Below are 21,454 nucleotides of genomic sequence, written 5' to 3'. Positions count from 1 at the left end.
AGTATGGAGCTGCATTGCGAATGCAATTCTCAGTGCGAATTTGCTATGAAACGACTCACACAAGCCAACTCACACCTAATTGGATTGACCCCATAAAGTCCCTTCCTGTTTAGCTTTCAGATTGTGCTGTTATATTTACCCCTTGGTAACTATGCAGAATGCTTTTATCATTTAGATCAAAGATGTGTTATTTTACCAAGAGTGGCAGAGATTTTAGATGGGTAACTAAAAATAAGTAATAATAGAGTAAATGTAGTTGCTACCAAATTAATTTGTCTTTTAGGTACGTTATAAATGTCTAGTACCTGTATTTCTTTTTTTTTTTTTAATAATCAATTTTATATTTGTTTATAGAGATGTTATGAATGGACACCAGTTCCAGCAACAATGGAGATATTTTTTTCACTTCTTACTGATATATTTGCAGTTGTGCCTAGTATGAAGGAAAAGGTTTCTGTGAAACTAGGTATGTTCCGCTTGGGGTAAAACTTACAGGGCCAAATTCAGAGTGAGATGCAGGGGCGGATTGGGACGCCGGGACACCATGCCAGTTCCTGTGTAGGCTGGCCCCTTTGTCCCCTCAGAGGGCTGACTTTCTCCTCCACCAGGTCGGCTACCGCGATCGGAGCTTAGCTCCGATCGGGTAGCGCTGAGAAACAGTCCCCTTTCACAGTCTGTTTAGCTGCAGGCTGTGTAGAGCTGCTCGTACTCGGTGGGCTGTCAGTGTGCAGCACTTCCTCACTGTAAGCCCCGCCCTCTTCATGACGTCGGCAGGGGCGGGATCAGCACTCTGCACAGCAATGTCTGCTTCCATTTAACTACACACTACAGAGACTTAGAGAACTATAGGAAGATGTGAGGCAGAAGAAGAGACTAGCAGTGAGTACAGTAAGCTGCAGTGCAGAAAGGTATAAGGATAAGTGAGAGTGAAGAGAGGAATGTGACTTAGGAATGACAGTGGAGGGAAAGAAAAGACTAGCCTGAGGCAGCAAAGAAAAGTAGGTGATAGAGAAAAGAAAGCTAGTGAGATGCTCTGTGTATAGTGAGATGCTCTGTGTGATGCTCTGTGTGTAGTGAGATGCTCTGTGTGCAGTGATATGCTCTGTGTGTAAAGTGATATGCTCTGTGTGTAAAGTGAGATGCTCTGTGTGTAGTGAGATGCTCTGTGTGTAGTGAGATGCTCTGTGTGTAGTGATATGCTCTGTGTGTAGTGAGATGCTCTGTGTATAGTGAGATGCTCTGTGTAAGAGGTTAAAAAAGAGTCAAGGTCAGTATGTTATGTGACAGATGAGAAAGGAAGAAAAGTGAGTGAGAGATGATCTAGAAAAGAAAGGGAGAGTAAATGAGAATAAAGACTAAAGGGAAAGGTGAGGCTTCAAAGAGCATACCGAGTAAAGAAAAGGGGTATAGGCAGATTGGCATGCCGGGATGCCGGACCAGATGCCGTTTGGCTGGTCCGGATGTCCCCTCAGTGACCGCCGTTATCACTCATGCTGGCCGGCTGCCATGAGTGGTGCTTAGCTCCGATCGAGGCAGCGTTAACCTGAAGCTAACTGAGAGATGGCCGCCATCTGAGCTGCTGCGCATGTGCATATATATATATTCCATAGACAAAAAACCTTACGGTTTCACATGTCCCATTAAGGCTTCTTACACATGATCTGGCATTTCAGAAACCTGTTGTAACTCTTCCACTCAAACTCCAAAAAGCAATGAAATTCCGATCATTAAGGCTGACGCCTTAATGGACGTGTTCCTTGCACAATACAGATATGGTATGCCATCACAGCCTGTGGGTAAGTGCAGATTCAGCACTCTCACAGAGTGAGATTCCTGTCACTCACACAATGTTGGAGCTGCTCATTCACAGATTTGTGTGCTCATTGGAATACACACATGCAGTCTATGCAACTGAAGATCTGAGCAGTTTTGTGGTGCTCCCATCCCACACAGTGCCCACAACCATCCTATTCGGTCACCACAACAATCCCACCTCGTTACAACATCCTTCTAACTCTATACATCCATCTCATTTAGTATACACATTTCGTTCCCTCAAACATCTTTGTTAATTGCTAACACTGTAATACCCCATCTACGGTCTATGCATCTACACTTACTTCCCCTATACACCCCCATGCTGCTCAGTCTTCCCCAATCCCTACTTCTGTGTTCTCCTATGTGTGCTGGTCTATACTAACTTATCTGCACCATCTGTCTTTCCCCATCTGTGCCTTGTCCGTACCACCGTTTCCTTCTCTCTGTGCTGCTCAGTGTTTCCCTCTTCAACGTCACTCTATCTCCTCCCATACCTGCTATACTGTCTTCTCTCCCATCTGCACCAGTTTTCTACCCATCCGTGCAAGTGTTTTCAACCAATCTGCATTGTTGACCCCCATCCGCACCACTCTGCCTCCCTTCCCATACATGCTGCTTAATCTCCCCCCTATCCACACCACTCTTACCCCATTCATGTAGCGGACATCGCTGACATCCTGAAGGTAAGTATCAGGGTCACTGTTAGTGTTATGGCCCGGGGAAGGGGAAGTATTAGCACTAGTCACCCCTCCTCCGAGGATTAGGCCTAGCTGTCAAGCCCCAAGGGTGGGTAAAATACTTACCCCCTCCGATATTGGGACTTCCTTCCCATCATCCATGCCACTGTTTCTTTCCATCTGTACTGCTCTCACCCCTTTACATCTGTGCTGCTCTGTCCCACTCATCCACACGGCACTGTCCACTCATCCACACTGCTCTGTCTTCCCGCCATCTGTGCCACTGTCTTTTCCCCCATCTGCACCATTCTTTCTCCCATCTGTGCCACTCTTTCCCCATCTGTTGCACTCTGTCTTACCTCCTCCCGTCTGCACCGCTATTTTCTGTGTTTCTTTGTCCCCCAATCAGTGCTGCTTAGTCTTGCCCCGATCCACACATTTCTGTCCCCTCATCCATACTGCTCTGTCTCCTCCCCCCATTCACGCCACTCTTACCTCATCCAAGAAGCTTTGTCTTCCACTCAGAGCCTCAGTTGCATAGACTGCATGTGTGTATTCCAATGAGCACACAAATCTGTGAATGAGCAGCTCCACCATTGTGTGAGTGACAGCAATCTCACTCTGTGAGAGCGCTGAATCTGCACTTACCCACAGGCTGTGATGGCATACCATATCTGTATTGTGCAAGGAACACGTCCATTAAGGCGTCAGCCTTAATGATCAGAATTTCATTGCTTTTTGGAGTTTGAGTGGAAGAGTTACAACAGGTTTCTGAAATGCCAGATCATGTGTAAGAAGCCTTAATGGGACATGTGAAACCGTAAGGTTTTTTGTCTATGGAATTTCATAGCTTTATTTTTTTTTTTAATTCAGAAATGTAAAATTTCACTGTAAGAACATTTCATTTTTTTTAAAATGTTTAACGATAACACACCCCTGTCAACAAGCATTACCCCTGTCCACAAACATTACAAACCCCTGGCAACGAGTATGACACTCGTCCCAGAGCATGAACCCCCTGGCAACGAGCGAGACACCCAGCCCATGAAACCCCTAGCAACAACCATGCTGTGCAGGAACATAAGGTAAAAATGAAGACTTACCCACGGTAGCCGTAGATACCAGGTCAGTGAGGCCGTCACCAAACAAGACCCTACCGTTAAACGGTAGAGACTCCATCGCCTTCTTAGAGTCAGCGTCAGCATTCCATTGATGAATCCACAATGCTGATGTGACCCAAAGTCAAAAGCACGCTATCCCTGTCCAGGGTATCTACCTCAGATGACAAGTTATCTGCCCACTTTTCAATAGCGCTACTTACCCATGCCGAAGCAACGGATGGCCTGATTAGCGACCCTGTAGTGACATAGATGGATTTTAGTGTATTTTCCTGCTTACGATCCGCAGGATCTTTTAGGGCTGCCGTGTCAGGAGACAGAAGCGCCACCTTTTTAGAAAGACGCGATAAAGCTTTATCTACTGTGGGGATTGACTCCCACCTTTCACTGTCCCCAGAGGGGAACGGATATGCCACTGGAATTCTTTTGGGAACATGTATCTTTTTGTCAGGATTTTCCCAAGCCTTTTCAAAAAGCGCGTTCAGTTCATGAGAGGGAGGAAACATTACCTCAGGTTTCTTTCCTTTAAACTTACAGACCCTAGTATCAGGAACAGCAGGGTCCTCTGATATATGCAACACTTCTTTTATCGCCACAATCATAATACTCTTAGCCAGTTTTGGATTTAATCTGGCATCACTATAGTCGACACTGGAATCAGAGTCCGTGTCGGTATCTGTATCATGTATTTGGGTAAACGCACGTTTCTGTGACCCCGAAGGGGTCTGTGCTTGTGACAAAGCATCCTCCATGGACTTCCTCCATGTCTGGTTTTAGACTCAGATTTATCAAATCTCTTAGTCAACCGAGTCACATTTGCGTTTAAAACACTCAACATATTTACCCAGTCATCCGTCGGCGGTGCCGACACAGCCACTCTCACAGTATTGTCTGTCCCTACTCCAGCCTCCTCCTGGGAAGAGCACTCAGCCTCAGACATGTCGACACACACACGTGCCGACACCCACAACCACACTGGGGCTATAGGAGACAGACCCACAACAAAGCCTGTAAGAGAAACACAGAGGGAGTTCTGCCAGCTCACAACCCAGCGCCTATCCCGGTACTCAAGCAAGTAAAAAGACTGCCCAGACCTATTAGCGCTTTCTATAGTGTTCACTCTAGGTGTCTTTCACAGGGCGCTGCTCCCTGCCCCTTTTTTAGACACCTGAATGCCGCCCTGCCCGTTTGTGTGGGCCCTCCCGCCCTGCACTTTGCTGGCCGCCGGACCCGCCGCCGGACACATTAACACACTGTCTCCCTGCATGAGAGACAGAGACCTCCGCGGCCCGTCCCGCCCTCTCCCGCCAGCCTCGTCCCGCCCATCCTTAGCTATCAGCCGCCACAGCTCCCCTCCTCTGCGAGCAGACTATAGGTCTGCTCATGATCTGTAGAGACAGGAGGGCTGGGTTTGCCTCTCCCGCCGAGGCAAACCCAGCCCTCCCTCCTCTGTGTACATCATGGATCAGTGTGGTGACCATTTCCAACCAGCTCCGCGGTGTGTGAAGGGGGGACCAGCGCAATCAACTCCAGCAGCATCAGCCCCCAGTAAGTAAACTTGGCAAAAAAAAGCTGAGATCAAAAATGTTCCCTAGCTGGTGCAATGTGTCTCAGTGCTCTCTACCTGGTGCAATGTGTCACAGTGCTCTCTACCTGGTGCAGTGTGTCTCAGTGCTCTCTACCTGGTGCAATGTGTCACAGTGCTCTCTACCTGGGGCAATGTTTCTCAGTGCTCTCTACCTGGTGCAATGTTTCTCAGTGCTCTCTACCTGGTGCAATGTTTCTCAGTGCTCTCTACCTGGTGCAATGTTTCTCAGTACTCTCTACCTGGTGCAGTGTTTCTCAGAGCTCTCTACCTGGTGCAATGTTTCTCAGTGCTCTCTACCTGGTGCAATGTTTCTCAGTGCTCTCTACCTGGTGCAATGTGTATAACATGCTCTGCCTGGCGCAAAGTGTAGAATGTGCTCTGCCTGGCGCAATATGTATAACGTGCTTTACCTGTCACAGTGTGTATAGGAGGTTCTACCTGGTGCAGTGTGTATTAGCTGCACTACTGTGTGGTGTAATGTGAATTGCCACTATTATGTGGCCATGCACCTTCCCCATGAAAAACAATGCCCCTAAATTTTTGCTACTGTCCATTCTTTATCATGTGGGAATGGGAGGACCAAGCATTATAGTATGTACCTAATTTTGCCCTTCTAACTGAAAAATGTGCCCTCCCGAATTAAAAATGTGCCCTCCCGAATAAAAAATTTGCCCTACCCGTGATCAGCACCCTGCCCTAAAAAAATCCTACAGTGAACACTATTCTATATATATATATATATATATATATATATATATATATATATATATATATATATATATAAATTAGCACCAAATCACTTGTGCCCCCCCCTCCCCCATTTTGCACCCTGTTACTTGTACAGCAGTGTGGAGGTCAGGGCCAGCATCTCTGCAGCTTCTGTGAAGAGAAAATGGCGCTGGTCAGAGCTGTGTGGGCTAAGCCCCGCCCACTACATGGCGCACTTCAGTCCCGCTTAAATTAATATTTATACTGGAGGGGGTCCCTTAACTAGTGCCTAGGCACTGTTTTCACTTATGCCAGTGCTGATTGAGGTGTTCATGCTGCCCAGGGCTCCCCCCCTGCGCCCTGCAGTGCCGTGTTATGTGTGGGAGCATGGCGCGCCGTCTTCTGCCGTCACTGAAGTCTTCTGATTTTCTCATACTCACCCGGCTTCTGGCTCTGTGAGGGGGGTGACGGCGCGGCTCCGGGAACAAGCAGCTAGGTGCACCAAGTGATCGAACCCTCTGGAGCTAATGGTGTTCAGTAGCCTAAGAAGCAGAGCCCTTGTACTCAGAGAAGTAGGTCTGCTTCTCTCCCCTCAGTCCCACGATGCAGGGATACCGTTGCCAGCAGGTCTCCCTAAAAATAATAAACCTAACATAAAGTCTTTTTCTGAGAAACTCTGGAGAGCTCCTCAGTGTGCATCCAGTGTCACTGGGCACAGAATCTAACTGGAGTCTGGAGGAGGGGCATAGAGGGAGGAGCCAGTTCACACCCATTCAAAGTCTAATAGTGTGCCCATGTCTCCTGCGGATCCCGTCTATACCCCATGGTTCTTGAAGCATCCTCTAGGACGTATGAGAAACATGAAACACTCATGTCGACCTTTTGACTAAGAACATGTTGACCTAGTGACTGTCGACCTATAGTGGTCGACCTAGACACTGTCGATCTAATGATCCACACCTAGTAAAAATACACTGACACTTATCACCCTGTCTCTGTGTCAGCTTCCTCATGGGTGTCTGTAGTTGCAATCTGCAGCTGCTGTGTGGAGCTGGCAGTGCCTGGTTGCCTGCTCCTGCTGCTATCCTGTCATGCTGGAGATTCAGTCACGCCTGTTCCAGCCAGGAACAGTGTTCCTCCTGCTCCTTGCGGATCATGCCCGCCACTGCAGGGATAGAACAGGTGGGACGGGCGCAGCATGGTGCTGGTGTCATGATGTCATTCATACACAGGTGCTGAACAGGTGACTGGAGGAAGAGGGGTGCTACTGGAAGGGGGTGCACATATTACCTATGTTTTCCTGCCTACCTGTGCCACAGTGCCGTGTCAGTCAGATGGCACAATCCATTTGTAATCCTTTACTAGGTGCTGCATCTATGCTTTCTGCCCTTCAGAATCTTGGGGCACAGCACGGGTGTACACTTTGCACCTCCTGTCACACACCCACACTGACAGTCACACACACACTGTCACACACCACACACACAGTCACACACCACATACACACACTGACAGTCACACACTGACAGTCACACACACACACACACACACACACACACACTGACAGTCTCATACACACACACACTGACAAATACACCCCCCCTTACCTACTCCTTGGGCAGCTTGCTCTGTGTGCAGTGATATGCTCTGTGTATAGTGAGATGCTCTGTGTGTAGTGAGATGCTCTGTGTGTAGTGAGATGCTCTGTGTGTAGTGATATGCTCTGTGTGTAGTGAGATGCTCTGTGTATAGTGAGATGCTCTGTCTAAGAGGTTAGGAAAGAGTCAAGGTCAGTATGTTATGTGAGAGATGAGAAAGGAAGAAAAGTGAGTGAGAGATGATCTAGAAAAGAAAGGGAGAGTAAATGAGAATAAAGACTAAAGAGAAAGGTGAGGCTTCAAAGAGCGTACCGAGTAAAGAAAAGGGGTATAGGCAGATTGGCATGCCGGGATGCCGGACCAGATGCCGTTTGGCTGGTCCGGATGTCCCCTCAGTGACCGCCGTTATCACTCATGCTGGCCGGCTGCCGTGAGTGGTGTTTAGCTCCGATCGCGGCAGCGTTAACCTGAAGCTAACTGAGAGATGGCCGCCAGCTGAGCTGCTGCACATGTGCATATATATATATAAACAAATCCAGAAGCCCGGCATTCCATATATCACCATTACTTAGCTGGTTTCCCGCAGTAGAAGGATATACAGTATGCGACAGACAGCGACACTCCACGCCGCAATAATGAACACCGCACAGGAGGTAAGTTTCAACGTTTCATTGGCTAAACATATATGATGTCCTGATGAAAATGCCATATATTATGTTAAGGCATTGAAACGTTGAAACATACCTCCTGTGTGGTGTTCATTATTGCGGTGTGGAGTGTCGCTGTCTGTCACATACTATATATATACTATATATATTTTATTATCAACGTTTCAAGGCCGAAAATAATGTGCTTTACCTGGGGCAATGTGTATAATGTGCTCTGCCTGGGGTAAAGTGTATACCATTCTCTACCTGGCACAAAGTGTAGACGTGCTCTATCTGGCGGAATATGTATAACTTGCTCTACCTGGCGCAGTGTGTATAGGAGGTTCTATCTGGTGCAATGTGTATAAGCGGCACTACTGTGTGGTGTAATGTGAATTGTCTGTATTATGTGGCCGCGCCCCTTCCCCCACTAAGCCACACCCCTAAAATTTTGCAACGCTTCTGCGGCGCGCACTCTCCGGGCTTTCTATAGTCATGCTTTCTGAGCAGTAATCCCTCCCACTCGACAGACTCCACCCCCTCAACAGCCCCCCCTCCCTTTATGAGGGCTGCTTCCATAAATTTCCCTGGCTGGTTTTCAATCCCAATCCACCCCTGGTGAGATGCTAAAGGAATTGCAACATGTGTCCAGAAAAAAGTTACAGCTTTGCAACTCATTCTAAATTGCTAACATATACAAATCTAGATGTGCAGCATTCCTCCCTTTGCCTGTGTCTCCCTCCTCTTGATGTACTTGGGTGTACTGTGGTACTACTGGAGGTGTGAATTCACAGTAAATTCAGAAATTTATTTTAAAAAGAGTGCAGTACACTACTGTAGCTCAACACATAACCCATTTGTTTTTAGCATATAAAAAATGCAAAAAGATGCAGGCACAAATAAGATTTACTTTTATGTCACCACTTTAAAATAAATGTGCAGACTTGCCCTGTCCAACTGAGTAGAAAGCATTCTTTATTTGTGAAAAATGAGTGTGCGCACTTTTAATAGGCTGTTAAAGTATTTTTAGGGTTTTTTGTATAAATGCATGTTTTGATCATGTGTGACCAATTGTAAGCAGTCATCCTCATCATAAATGTTACGCTTACACCAGGGTCAGGGCACCCATAATTCAGAGCCCTCCTTGCATTTATGTTTGTGATTTGTCCCTGGCCATTTTAGTTGCACTTTGCCTTAGTTACTGTAAAGTATTGAAAAAAGACAAGGATTGTGAAAAATGTTGCATGGGCAATAAAAACATTATTTGTGACAAAAAAAAGTGCAAATCATATCTACAGCTAATTCTGAATAGTCCACAATTTCTTTTGATGACCAAAGCACAATGAACTGCAATTCCAAGCTACAGTAGCTAAACCTGTCTGGGAATCCATGTTCTGCTTAACTCCTAGGCAATAACATTGTGGGTGAATTTTAATACAGTACGAATTTGTTAACATTTTAGAGTTGTATATTGCATATGTAATCGAGGGTAAATTAACAACAACAACAAAACCCCACTGTTTTAAAACTCTAGTTGTTGTAAGGTACCATGCTAATTTTTCCATTTTCATACATACAAATGGCCTAATGTAATAAATACACCAAGAAAAAAAAAAAAAAGCCAAGCAACAGATTTGACTGGTTAGAGTGAATCCTGGCCAGTGCCATCATTAAGGCTAAAAAAAAAATGTCATGAAGTACTACCACTACCTCCAACAGGCCATGTTATTCAGCAGTGGATCTGGTCATCTTGGGGGATGGAGGTAGAGTCACACAAATGTGCAGTCCCCTATAATGGGATATATATATATATATATATATATATATATATATATATATACACTGCTCAAAAAAATATAAAGGGAACACTTAAATAACACAATGTAAATCCAAGTCAATCACACGTCTGAAATCAAACTGTCCACTTAGGAAGCAACACTGATTGACAATCAATTTCACATGCTGTTGTGCAGATGGAATAGACAACAGGTGGAAATTATAGGCAATTGGCAAGACACCCCCAATAAAGGAGTTGTTCTGCAGGTGGTGACCACAGACCACTTCTCAGCTCCTATGCTTTCTGGATGATGTTTTGGTCACTTTTGAAAGCTGGCTGTGCTTTCACTCTAGTGGTAGCATGAGATGGAGTCTACAATCCACACAAGTGGCTCAGGTAGTGCAGCTCATCCAGGATGGCACATCAATGCGAGCTGTGGCAAGAAGGTTTGCTGTGTCTGTCAGCGTAGTGTCTAGAGCATGGAGGCGCTACCAGGAGACAGGCCAGTACATCAGGAGACCTGGAGGAGGCCGTAGGAGGGCAACAACCCAGCAGCAGGACCGCTACCTCTGCCTTTGTGCAAGGAGGAACAGGAGGAGCACTGCCAGAGCCCTGCAAATTGTCCTCCAGCAAGCCACAAGTGTGCATGTGTCTACTCAAACGATCAGAAACAGACTCCATGAGGGTGGTATGAGGGCCCGACGTCCACAGGTGGGGGTTGTGCTTACAGCCCAACACCGTGCAGGACGTTTGGCATTTGCCAGAGAACACCAAGATTGGCAAATTCACCACTGGCTCCCTGTGCTCTTCACAGATGAAAGCAGGTTCTCACTGAGCACATGTGACAGACGTGACAGAGTCTGGAGACGCCAAGGAGAATGTTCTGCTGTCTGCAACATACTCCAGCATGACCGGTTTGGCAGTGGGTTAGTAATGGTGTGGGGTGGCATTTCTTTGGGGGGCCGCACAGCCCTCCATGTGCTCGCCAGAGGTAGCCTGACTGCCATTAGGTACCGAGATGAGATTCTCAGACCCCTTGTGAGACCATATGCTGGTGCGGTTGGCCCTGGGTTCCTCCTAATGCAAAACAATGCTAGACCTCATGTGGCTGGAGTGTGTCAGCAGTTCCTGCAAGACGAAGGCATTGATGCTATGGACTGGCCCACCCGTTCCCCAGACCTGAATCCAATTGAGCACATCTGGGACATCATGTCTCGCTCCATCCACCAGCGCCACAGACTGTCCAGGAGTTGGCGGATGCTTTAGTCCAGGTCTGGGAGGAGATCCCTTAGGAGACCATCCGCCACCTTATCAGGAGAATGCCCAGGCGTTGTAGCGAGGTCATACAGGCACGTGGAGGCCACACACACTACTGAGCCTCATTTTGACTTGTTTTAAGGACATTACATCAAAGTTGGATCAGCCTGTAGTGTGTTTTTCCACTTTAACTTTGAGTGTGACTCCAAATCCAGACCTCCATGGGTTAATAAATTTGATTTCCATTGATAATTTTTGTGTCATTTTGTTGTCAGCACATTCAACAATATAAAGAACAAAGTATTTAATAATAATATTTCATTCATTCAGATCTAGGATGTGTTATTTTAGTGTTCCCTTTATTTTTTTGAGCAGTGTATATATATATATATATATATATATATATATATATATATATATATATATACCCCTGTTTTGCTAATATGGATTAAAAAGCACTTGCACTTTATTCCTGGCTCCTGCAGTCTCTGAGTGCCGCTGCTTGTTCTGTTTTGAAAGCACATGCATGCATTTTTCCAGATGGCACCGGAGCACCATTGAACTTACAGGGAGAGTGCCGATCCGAATATCCATTATATATATATATATATATATATATATATATATATATATAAACAAAAAAATCTGCGGCACTCAGGGTCTTGTGAAAACGTAATTTGTATTAGAACATCAATAAAGTATCCATCGACGTTTAGGGGACTTCAATCCCTTTGTCAAGATGTGCACACATCTTGACAAAGGGGTTGAAGTCCCCGAAACGTTGATGGATACTTTATTGATGTTCTAATACAAATGACGTTTTCACAAGACCCTGAGTGCCGCAGATTTTTTTGTTTGTTGTTGGATCTTATACTGAGGGCACCGGGGCACTTTGTACATTTAGAAGAGTGCCGGGCTGTTTCCAATTGTTATATATATATATATATATATCTCAAAAAAATGAAGTAAAAGAGCGCCTAATAGTGTTGGTGTGGAAATTTATATAAAAGATAACTTAGCTTAGTAAAACTTTCAGCCTGATGATTCTCAGAGGTATAACATGTAAAAGAGAGATAAAAAACAACATAGTGTGTACTGTTTTCAAACGTTTTCCAAAGATGCAAGCATTAGGAACTATGCTGGTTCCAATAATTTTGATATAATAAAAACAGTAACAATTTATTAAACAGTAGTCCTGTCACAACCACAGGTGGTAGATAAAAGTAATTAAAAGAATATATCTCGTCTGATCATAAATATAGGTAGCACACGTACAGACTCAGATAATATAAACAGCTTATCTGTCCGCATATGGAGAAACCATAGATAAAGAGGAATATTCAGGCAGATTCTCTATCTGTAATAGCAGGTATCAAACGTACAGGATTAGAATAAAAAACAGCTTATCTGTCCGCAAATGGGAAGTCCAAGGGATGAGTATCAAGTTCCTGTCCCAACGCGTTTCGTCCTTTGCATGAGGACTTCATCATTTTATATATAAAACCACCATAAACAAAAAATAAAGATTTCACAAACTCCATATTTGGCTTCCGGATCCACCTCTGAGATGTGATGCTGCACTCGGGAACTGCTCTACTGCCACCTGCTCTAAATAGCATTTCAAAGGCTGATTTACAACCTGCCTAATGGCCCCGGAACACCCGCCTAGAGATGCTACCTCGCATGGATAGATGTGTTTCTCATTTGATGCCCAAAAAATAGAACAAACAGAAGTCACAGCAAGGTGGCCAGACATCCAAGATGGCACTGGACACTGCAGGCACTGCTGATGAGGCTGACTCTGCTTCTTCATCTCCTCACCAGACACCTCAGGTGAGCAGAAACACCACTAGTCATTCCCCAAATATAGTTATTTCTTCCCCAGGCACACCAGTTACCTATGGAGATATGATAGTGGCAATCAGAGAGGCTATGGATCCCTTGCTGCAACAACAAACAGCCAGAGTTACAGTGCAATTGAACCAGCTAACACAGAAAGTCAAAGTAAATGAACACAGAGTCGGAGAGTTCTTAGATATGGCAGCACTCAAGGTAGCCCGAGTTAAACAGGACCGCACTCAGGGCCTAATTCAAGGTTAGTGCAAAACAACATTTTCCTCTAATGGGCAAAACCATGTGCACTGCAGGTGGGGCAGATATAACACGTGCAGAGAGAGTTAGATTTGGGTTGGTTATATTGTTTCCGTGCTGCTTTATTTTTACACTGCAATATAGATTTTAGTTTGAACACACCCCACCCAACTCTAATTTTCTCTGCACATGTTATATCTGCCCCACCTGCAGTGCACATGGTTTTGCCCATTAGAGGAAAATGTTGTTTTGTAATCAACCTTGAAGTATACCCTCAAGCTCAATATTAATTAGATTAGATGACCTAGAGAATAGATTGAGATAAATAATTTGAGGGTGGTGGGGCTCCCAGAAACTCTTAAAGGGGCCGGCATTGCTGGACTTTCTCAACATTTCGCTTCCCAGCTTATTGCAAATGACAGACTCCTGTTCAGACCTCGTAATAGAACGAGCGCACAGAGTGGGACCGATTCGCACCCATCCTGGAGCAAGACCACGTGTAGTTCTTTTTAGATGCTTGAACTTCCTGCATAAGGAGGCGATCTGGAGAGCATCGAAAAAATGTTGAGACCTTGTTTGGGAAGGGAACAAGATATTTCTGTTTCAAAATTACTCTGCTGAACTGACTAAAGCGTGCAAATATTTCTCGCCACTGTACTCGCAGCTGATTCAAAGAGGAAGAAAATATGCTCTATTATACCCTCCCCGCCTCCGGATATTTGATGGGAACACTCATGTTGACTTTACTAATGTTGACGATGCTAATGCCTACAGGAGGAGGAAGAGGATGCTCGACCATCTCATAATACAGAACCAAGCTGAATTTTGTTTGCTCATGTTTTTCCCTTTTTCAGATTTTATACAGCTATGCATTCATACAATATTCACAGCTCTTTCTTGCTGTCGCTCTCAATGGTATTACACTCATACCGCAATGATATAAGCTTCTTTATATTATGATGAGATAGTATTGTGTTTATTTGGGCTCACTGGATACATTTTTATGTTCAGTTTATTCATACAAGTTATACTTTTGTCTTTATTGATACTCAAGGATTTTCTTTAACGTTATTCTAGACATACCTTTATTGACAAATAACAATGTTTAGGTTTTTGGGCATTAGTGGCTAGGCGTGAGTCTCCTATCATACTTGAATTTTACCTGAAGTGTTTGATTCTGAGCTTGAAGCTCAACCTGGAAGATCATTCTATTTCTACTGCCAACTTGTGGCTTTTTTCAGTATTTCATATGGTTTCTTTCTATTTACTTTCATGTTGTATGTTCTTTGTTTGTCTTCCCCATCATGTTATCCCCCCTTCCTTCCCCCCCCCCCAACTGCACATGAGCAACATTAGGTCGTTAATCTATATATTATGCAGATGCTTCCTATTATGACATTTGTATTTTTCTAGTGTGATATAGAATGGCTTATTGGAAGATAGAATCCTGGAATATAGAAGATATTAACTCCGCCAGAAATGCAAGAAAATTTCTATGCTAACAAAATTAAATTAGATTTGCTTCTCCTTCAAGAAACGCATGTGATACCATCAGATATATTAAAACTAAACACTTTGAGATGAGGGTGTAAACATCTGTCCCGTTTAATTCAAAGGCAAGAGTGGTAGTTATTTTGGTTAAACAGAACTTGGATATAGAGTTAGGGCTCTTTTTACTAAGCCTTGGGTGGAGATAAAGTGGACGGAGATAAGTCTGCCTGAAGCAGAAGTTGCAAGGTTCTGGGAAGACTTACCTATCCCTCAAATATCGGAACAATTAATAGATTCCCTTATAGGCCCTATCACTGAGGAAGAAGAATTTTGTGCTATTAAACGTTTAAAAAATTGCAAGGCACCAGGCCCTGATGGGTATACTGCAGAATATTATCAGATACTAGCACGCAGAATTGTGCCTCAGTTAACTCTATTTTATGTCACTTTTGACATTAGAAAAGGTCCCGGATCATTTTATTTCAGCCAATATAAACGTAATACCCAAACAAGGTAGAGATCTGGCATATATGGGCTCCTATTGCCCAATATCACATTTGAATGTTGATTATAAGATGCTTACTAAAATTTTGCAGAAAGGGTAAAATATATCCTCCTGCATATAATTCATAAAGATCAGACGGGGTTTATAATTGGCTGGAACTCGACAGTAAACATTAGAAGAGTATTGACAGCAATTTCAGATGCACAGACCTCTAAAAATAAGACACCTCAAGCTATCCTTGTCCTAGATACTGAAAAGGCATTTTATTATAAGTACTTTTTTATTCGTTTTTGACATAAATACAAACATACATATAACAATACATACAACAATCAATTAAAAATACTTCCATTTATCAAGCTAATACAGTGTTGATTCCATAATTAATCACTCGCCGTGTTGTTATCTGTGCACAAACACTTCATTCTCCTATATATAAAGTTTGCATTGGGTATACATGACTACCACATAAATTTCTTAACAACTTATCATAAAACTATTATTTAATATTTCCCCTTTTAAATAATTTTTAGTGACATTACTACTGTGTAATTAATACGTGAGATCAAATCGACACATACACTCAGCAATTTGTAACCTACTACTAAATACATTTTTCTTTAACCACTTTATTGAACCTATTTAACCATCCAGTGTTGCTCCTCAGTCACGTGCAATTTGAAACACATTTGCTTCCTTACAATTACGAATGCACATCCACAAGTGGTCCATGAGAACCGTACATCTTTTTTTCTTCCCCTTTATCCAGTCTATCCAATTTAAATATTATAATGTTATATTTTCTAACTATATTACCACTTTTGATTCTGTAAATATATATATCATATGTGCTTATGTGCTGCTATCTCAAATTAGCCATTGGCTTAAATATACTAATTTCTCAATTACAAGTGCCTCATATACACCAAATGCAATATCCATATTTGCAATAGCCATCCTTGTAAACTTAAATACGTGACGTGCCTATACAGTAATATCACCAAGAAAAAAAGGGGGGAAAAAGAGACCATGTCTCTGATAATATAAATATTTTACCCTCTTAACTAAGTGGGAGCAACATACTTCTTATAGTAATTAGATTGTAGCCATCTCCTCCAGATATTTGCAAACTTCTCATGCGCTATAGTTGAATTAATAAGTGCTATCCAGCTATTTATTTCAGGTCCCCCTGGAGCCATCCATAACCTGGCAATCACCACCTTAGCCAATGAGCATAGCATAGTAGCATATTTTTTTATCATACACGTCTATGACATTATGCTCAATTATCCCCAAGGAACAGAACCTAGCAGATAACTCAGCTCACTCAACCCTTTTCAGTTAATCAAGGTAGTATCTGGGTCTAACCCCCTGTATTCCATTAATCTAGTAGCCTGACCCCAGATCTTAACTGCCTGAGTGACGATAGCCGGAGCTATGCAGGGAAGACTCCTAGCCAATAATGTTTGCAATGGAGTATGTTCTATATCGGCTTGTGCTATCAAAATGCGTAACAATTTATTTACCTGCTCATCTCCTAACCAGTTTTGAATATGTGCCAATTGGGCTGCAATATAGTTTAATTTTAAATTTGGAAGTACCACTCTGCCCTTTTGTCTTGTCCTGACTAGCGTATTAATTTGAATTCTTGGGCGCAGGTTCCTCCAAACTAGTGATGATATCATACTATTCAATTTCCAAAATACAGAGTCTGTTAATATACACTGATGACTGTTGAAGTACATATAAAAATTTTGGTTGAACCACCATTTTAACTAAGTTTACCCACCCCATTACTATAAGGGGTAATTTGTTCCAGGATCTTATAGAAGACTTCCCCAATGTATATTAAAGCCCGAGTACTTCCCAAAAATTTGAATTGTTTCCAAGATTATATTCATGGACATAACATAATTGGACAAGAATAATAATAAATCATCTGCATATAATGCAACAATTTTAATTATTTCCAAGATTATATACATGGACATAACATAATAGGACAAGAATAATAATAAATCATCAGCATATAATGCTCTTAGCTCCACTATCTACCAGTGATCACGTATAATACAGGCCAATGGCTCAAATGCCAGTGCAAACAAAACTGGGGATAAGGGACACCCCTGTCTGGTTCCCTTTGACAGGATTAAAGGGATTGAAACATATCCATTAATGGAAACTTGAGCTTTCGGGTCCGTATACAGCAATTGCACCCATTTAATAAATCCCAACCCGATTCCAAAAGCACTCATAACTTCCCATAGAAAGGGCCATTTTACAGCATTGAATACCTTAACTGCATCAAGTGAAACTATCGCTGGAGAGGGTTCATTCCCCTGGAAATGAACAGGCATTTGATATTATACATTGGGACCATCTGTATCAATTGCTTAGGAAATTTGGTTTCTCTGACAGATTCATTACTATTCTGAATCTGTTATATTCTTATTGGAATTTTAAGAGTCTATGTAATGGCTATCTTTCTGACTCTTTAAATTTATAAGGGAATGAGACAAGGATGTCCGCTCTCAGCATTATTCTTTGCAGTAGCCCTAGGACCACTTGCAATAGCCCTCAGACTATCGCCCCTATATCAAGGGATCATGGTAGGAGGAGTAGACTTGTGTCTTGCTCTATTTACTGCTGACATGTTATTGTTTATGTCACATCCCAATTATGCTTTACCCATTATCTTAGATATTAAAACACAGTTTGGCTCTTTTAATGGATATAAATAAACATAAATCAGAAATGTTGCAGTTGGGCACCGACACATCATATGACATGTCATCAACATTACTCAGGGAAATTAAAGTGGTGAAATCCAAATGTAAATATTTAGGAATTAATATTCCAAGCCATTTATCTCACCTATATGCATACAATTTTACTCCACTGATAAACTCAATTATCACTTTATTAGAGAGCTGGAAAGCATTACCTTTGTCCCTAATGGGAAGGATAGCAGTATTAAAATCTGTCATTTTTCTGAAGCTATTCTGTACGATGCAGTTGCTCCCAATTTCAGTCTCAACCCAGGATATTAAAAAATTCATCTTGAAAAATGGACGCCCTAGAATTTCCAAAGCCAAATTACACATGTTGCGCTGGGATGGCGGCCTTGGGGGCATATTCAATTAGTGTCGACAGCGGCCGTCTGTCGAAAAGACGTCAGTTTTCAACTTTTTAAGGTCGAATCGTATTTCGACCTATTCAATCCCAAGCATTTTTATTCGACAAGTCAGAGAATTCGACTTGTCGTATAGTACGTGAATTGGCGGTATAGCTGCCGATTCATGTACTTTTGAGGAAAACTGGGCCAAATTCGACAGGATTTGGCCCCGTTTCTGACCATCTCAGTCCGACATAAAAAAATGTCGGACTGAGATGAGGGACTGTGGAGGAGAGGAGGGAGAGCAGCGCTGGAGGAGACGGTGGGAGCACAGGGGCAGAGCAGCGCTGGAGGAGATGGTGGGGGCACAGGGGGAGAGCAGCACCGGAGGAGATGGGAGAGCCGTGGGCACAGGGTGACAGCAGCGCCAGAGGAGATGGGAGAGAGCCGGGAGCGCAGCGCTACAGCAGCTGCCAGCGTAACCGGAGGATGTCACAGCCGCCGCTCACTGCAGCATCCACCCGACTCCAGCAAGCGAGGTTCCGCTTGCTGGATCCGGGTGGACGCTGCAGTGAGCAACAGCTGTGACATCCTCCGGCTACACTGCCAGCTTCTCTAGCGCTGTGCTCCCGGCTCTCCCCCGTCTCTGCTCTCACCCTGTGCCTGCGGCTCTCCCATCTCCTCCAGCGCTGCTCTCCCCCTGTGACCCCACCATCTCCTCTGGTGCTGCTCTCCCCCTGTGCCTCCACTGTCTCCTCCGGCGCTGCTCTCCCCCTCTGCCCACATCTCAATTCGACTTTTTTTAAAGTCGAATTGAGATTGCTTTGAATAGCCCAGGTCAGATCCATTCCGATAAATGAATTTCGGAATGGATCCGACTTCAATTAAATATACCCCTTGGACTTCAAGACCTGCTGAAATTCACATATTCTATATTTTTCTTATACATTGCGGATTGGCTACTGGAAAGGGATACCTACTCTGTGTATGCCTTAGACTGTACTACTTGTGCCCTGTTTTCCCCAGGTGCCTTGCTACAGGTACATATCCCGAAAAAACTTCTCCCACTTTCTGTATTTAATAATATTTTCTTTAGAGGCACCTACCACATTTGGTGGGCCCAGAGCCTGCCTCAGCTATAGGCAGGCTAGGCATTTGCCTAGGGCATCCAAGCATGTCCCTGCAGTATCTCATGCTGGGAGGGACAGTCCGCAAACTAATTGTTACTTTCCAAATGTATTCAATCAGTACTTGTATACACTGCTGTTTACATTTGTCAAATAGAATGCACACTGTCCCTTGAACTCCCTCCAACATGCTTGAATGCCCCTGACTTTTGAGACTTCAGACAGACAGTAGAACTCCAGTAACTGCAATTCCTGGACCTGTGACATTTTCACTGACTATATAAGGTTATTACTGTATGACTCTTTATGATACCAGATGTGTATTTTGGAAGACTGCTTCACATAAATCTGACATCACCTATACTGCTTGTGCACATGGGGGAGGGGGACCCTGCCATCCTGTGGTGTCCCTTATCCCTATGCAAACCCCAGGTGTCTGCTGGGACATAACATGGGCAGTGTTCTCCCCACACTTTATTTCCTAGTCAGTCCATGCCATAAAATTCCCCTGCCATCCAGTACTGTAACGTGGTCAGTAAGTTGCATTGTGCTATTTCTATATGAAACATATGTGCAGCGTGACTTTCGAACACGTCAGACTGAAGGACAGAGCATATCGCTCCAACAGTATAAAATAAAGGGCATGCAGTTGCTGGGAGTAACACACCAGCAAACACACTGAACAGTGAAGAGAATGGACAATTGCTACATGTTTGATTCTGGTCTTTTTATGTAACCAGCAAGTGTGGCAGCATCTGGACATTGCTGCCATCTGTGTCCATTCAGCAAGCGAAAATAAAGGGTGAGGCTTGCAAAGGACTGCATACCCTGTGTTGTCACATCCCTTGCATAGGTGCCCCTTTAACGGGTGCGAGCGCAAGCACGCACCCACCCATCCTGCCACCCCCATCTCACAAAACGCAGCCACGGATCCAGGGAGCTGCATAGACGCACACACTGACTGCAAGCATGCCAGCAAGCAAAAGTAAGTTTTAGAAAAAAAAGCTACTAGCATTACTAATGTGGGCCATATGTGTCAGGTGCATTATTGTGTGTAATTATGTGTATTATGGGTATTACTAATGTGGGGCATATGTGTATGGTGCATTGCTGTGTGGAATTATGTGTATTATGGGCATTACTGTGTGACATTATGCAGGATTGAACTGGCCCACAGGGTATCCCCCCCGGTAGGCCCCATTGCCTGAATGTTGCTGGGTCAGATGCAGTGCTAGGGTGCACCAGACAAAATTTTGCCTAGGGCATCAAATTGGCTAGGGCTGGCTTTGGGTGGGCCCTTAATAAATTGTTTCAGAGAAAGCCTTGGTGCATTGACATGATCCCACTTTGAGGCAACCCTTTGTTTTAACCAGGGCTAGATGACTTCTAGTGGGTGGGGCATCCTGCATGGCTGCTTTTTAAACCCTGTCCGTGCAGAGGCTAGTGTAATCCATCAAAATCCTCATATTGCTACCTTGGGGGTACATGCTTAATGGGAGAGTGTCCTCCATGAGTTGAGGAACAATTTGATATAATTATTGCCTCTGTGGATCTATTATCTGCCGGAGTCTGGCATATTCATTGATGGCGTGGATGACGGCCTGAGTTTGGCGTGAACCTGATGGGAGATGAACCTGATACCTCGGAGCATTTAGCACTTTGCTCCCAGCGTCCCCCCTTTTACTGACCTACTCTTCCTTCGAAATTGGGTTTCTGAGCACCATTCTATACCCGTCGGGAGATAGCAGCCTTGCCACAGACACCCGAGTCGCCGCACACTGACTCCTGGTATCAGGGTCTAGAAGAAGATCTGGGAGACTGCCATAAGCTTGGCAGACACCTTACCGTGGATGGACACAGTTTTCTGGAGGGCTTGGCAATCTTCATGCCAGACGGCTGGCCAGACAGTCTAAGATTCCACCAACCCCCCCCCCCCC

The 21,454-nt window shown here is 44.0% G+C and overlaps 1 protein-coding gene across 2 annotated transcripts in view; it reads left to right on the top strand.

The window, feature by feature from the left end:
- The window catches only part of MEI1 (meiotic double-stranded break formation protein 1), a 1,382,157-nt gene that overhangs the window by 731,786 nt on the left and 628,917 nt on the right, over window positions 1-21,454 (top strand). For both annotated transcript variants that reach the window (XM_063940445.1, XM_063940446.1), the window contains exon 15: window positions 355-466. In XM_063940445.1, the coding sequence (XP_063796515.1) occupies window positions 355-466 (112 nt within the window). The remainder of the gene's footprint in view (window positions 1-354; window positions 467-21,454) is intronic.

The sequence above is a fragment of the Pseudophryne corroboree genome, chromosome 9 (genome assembly GCF_028390025.1).
Source record: "Pseudophryne corroboree isolate aPseCor3 chromosome 9, aPseCor3.hap2, whole genome shotgun sequence".
Classification (NCBI taxonomy): domain Eukaryota; kingdom Metazoa; phylum Chordata; class Amphibia; order Anura; family Myobatrachidae; genus Pseudophryne; species Pseudophryne corroboree.
This window is presented reverse-complemented; position numbering and strand designations above follow the sequence as displayed.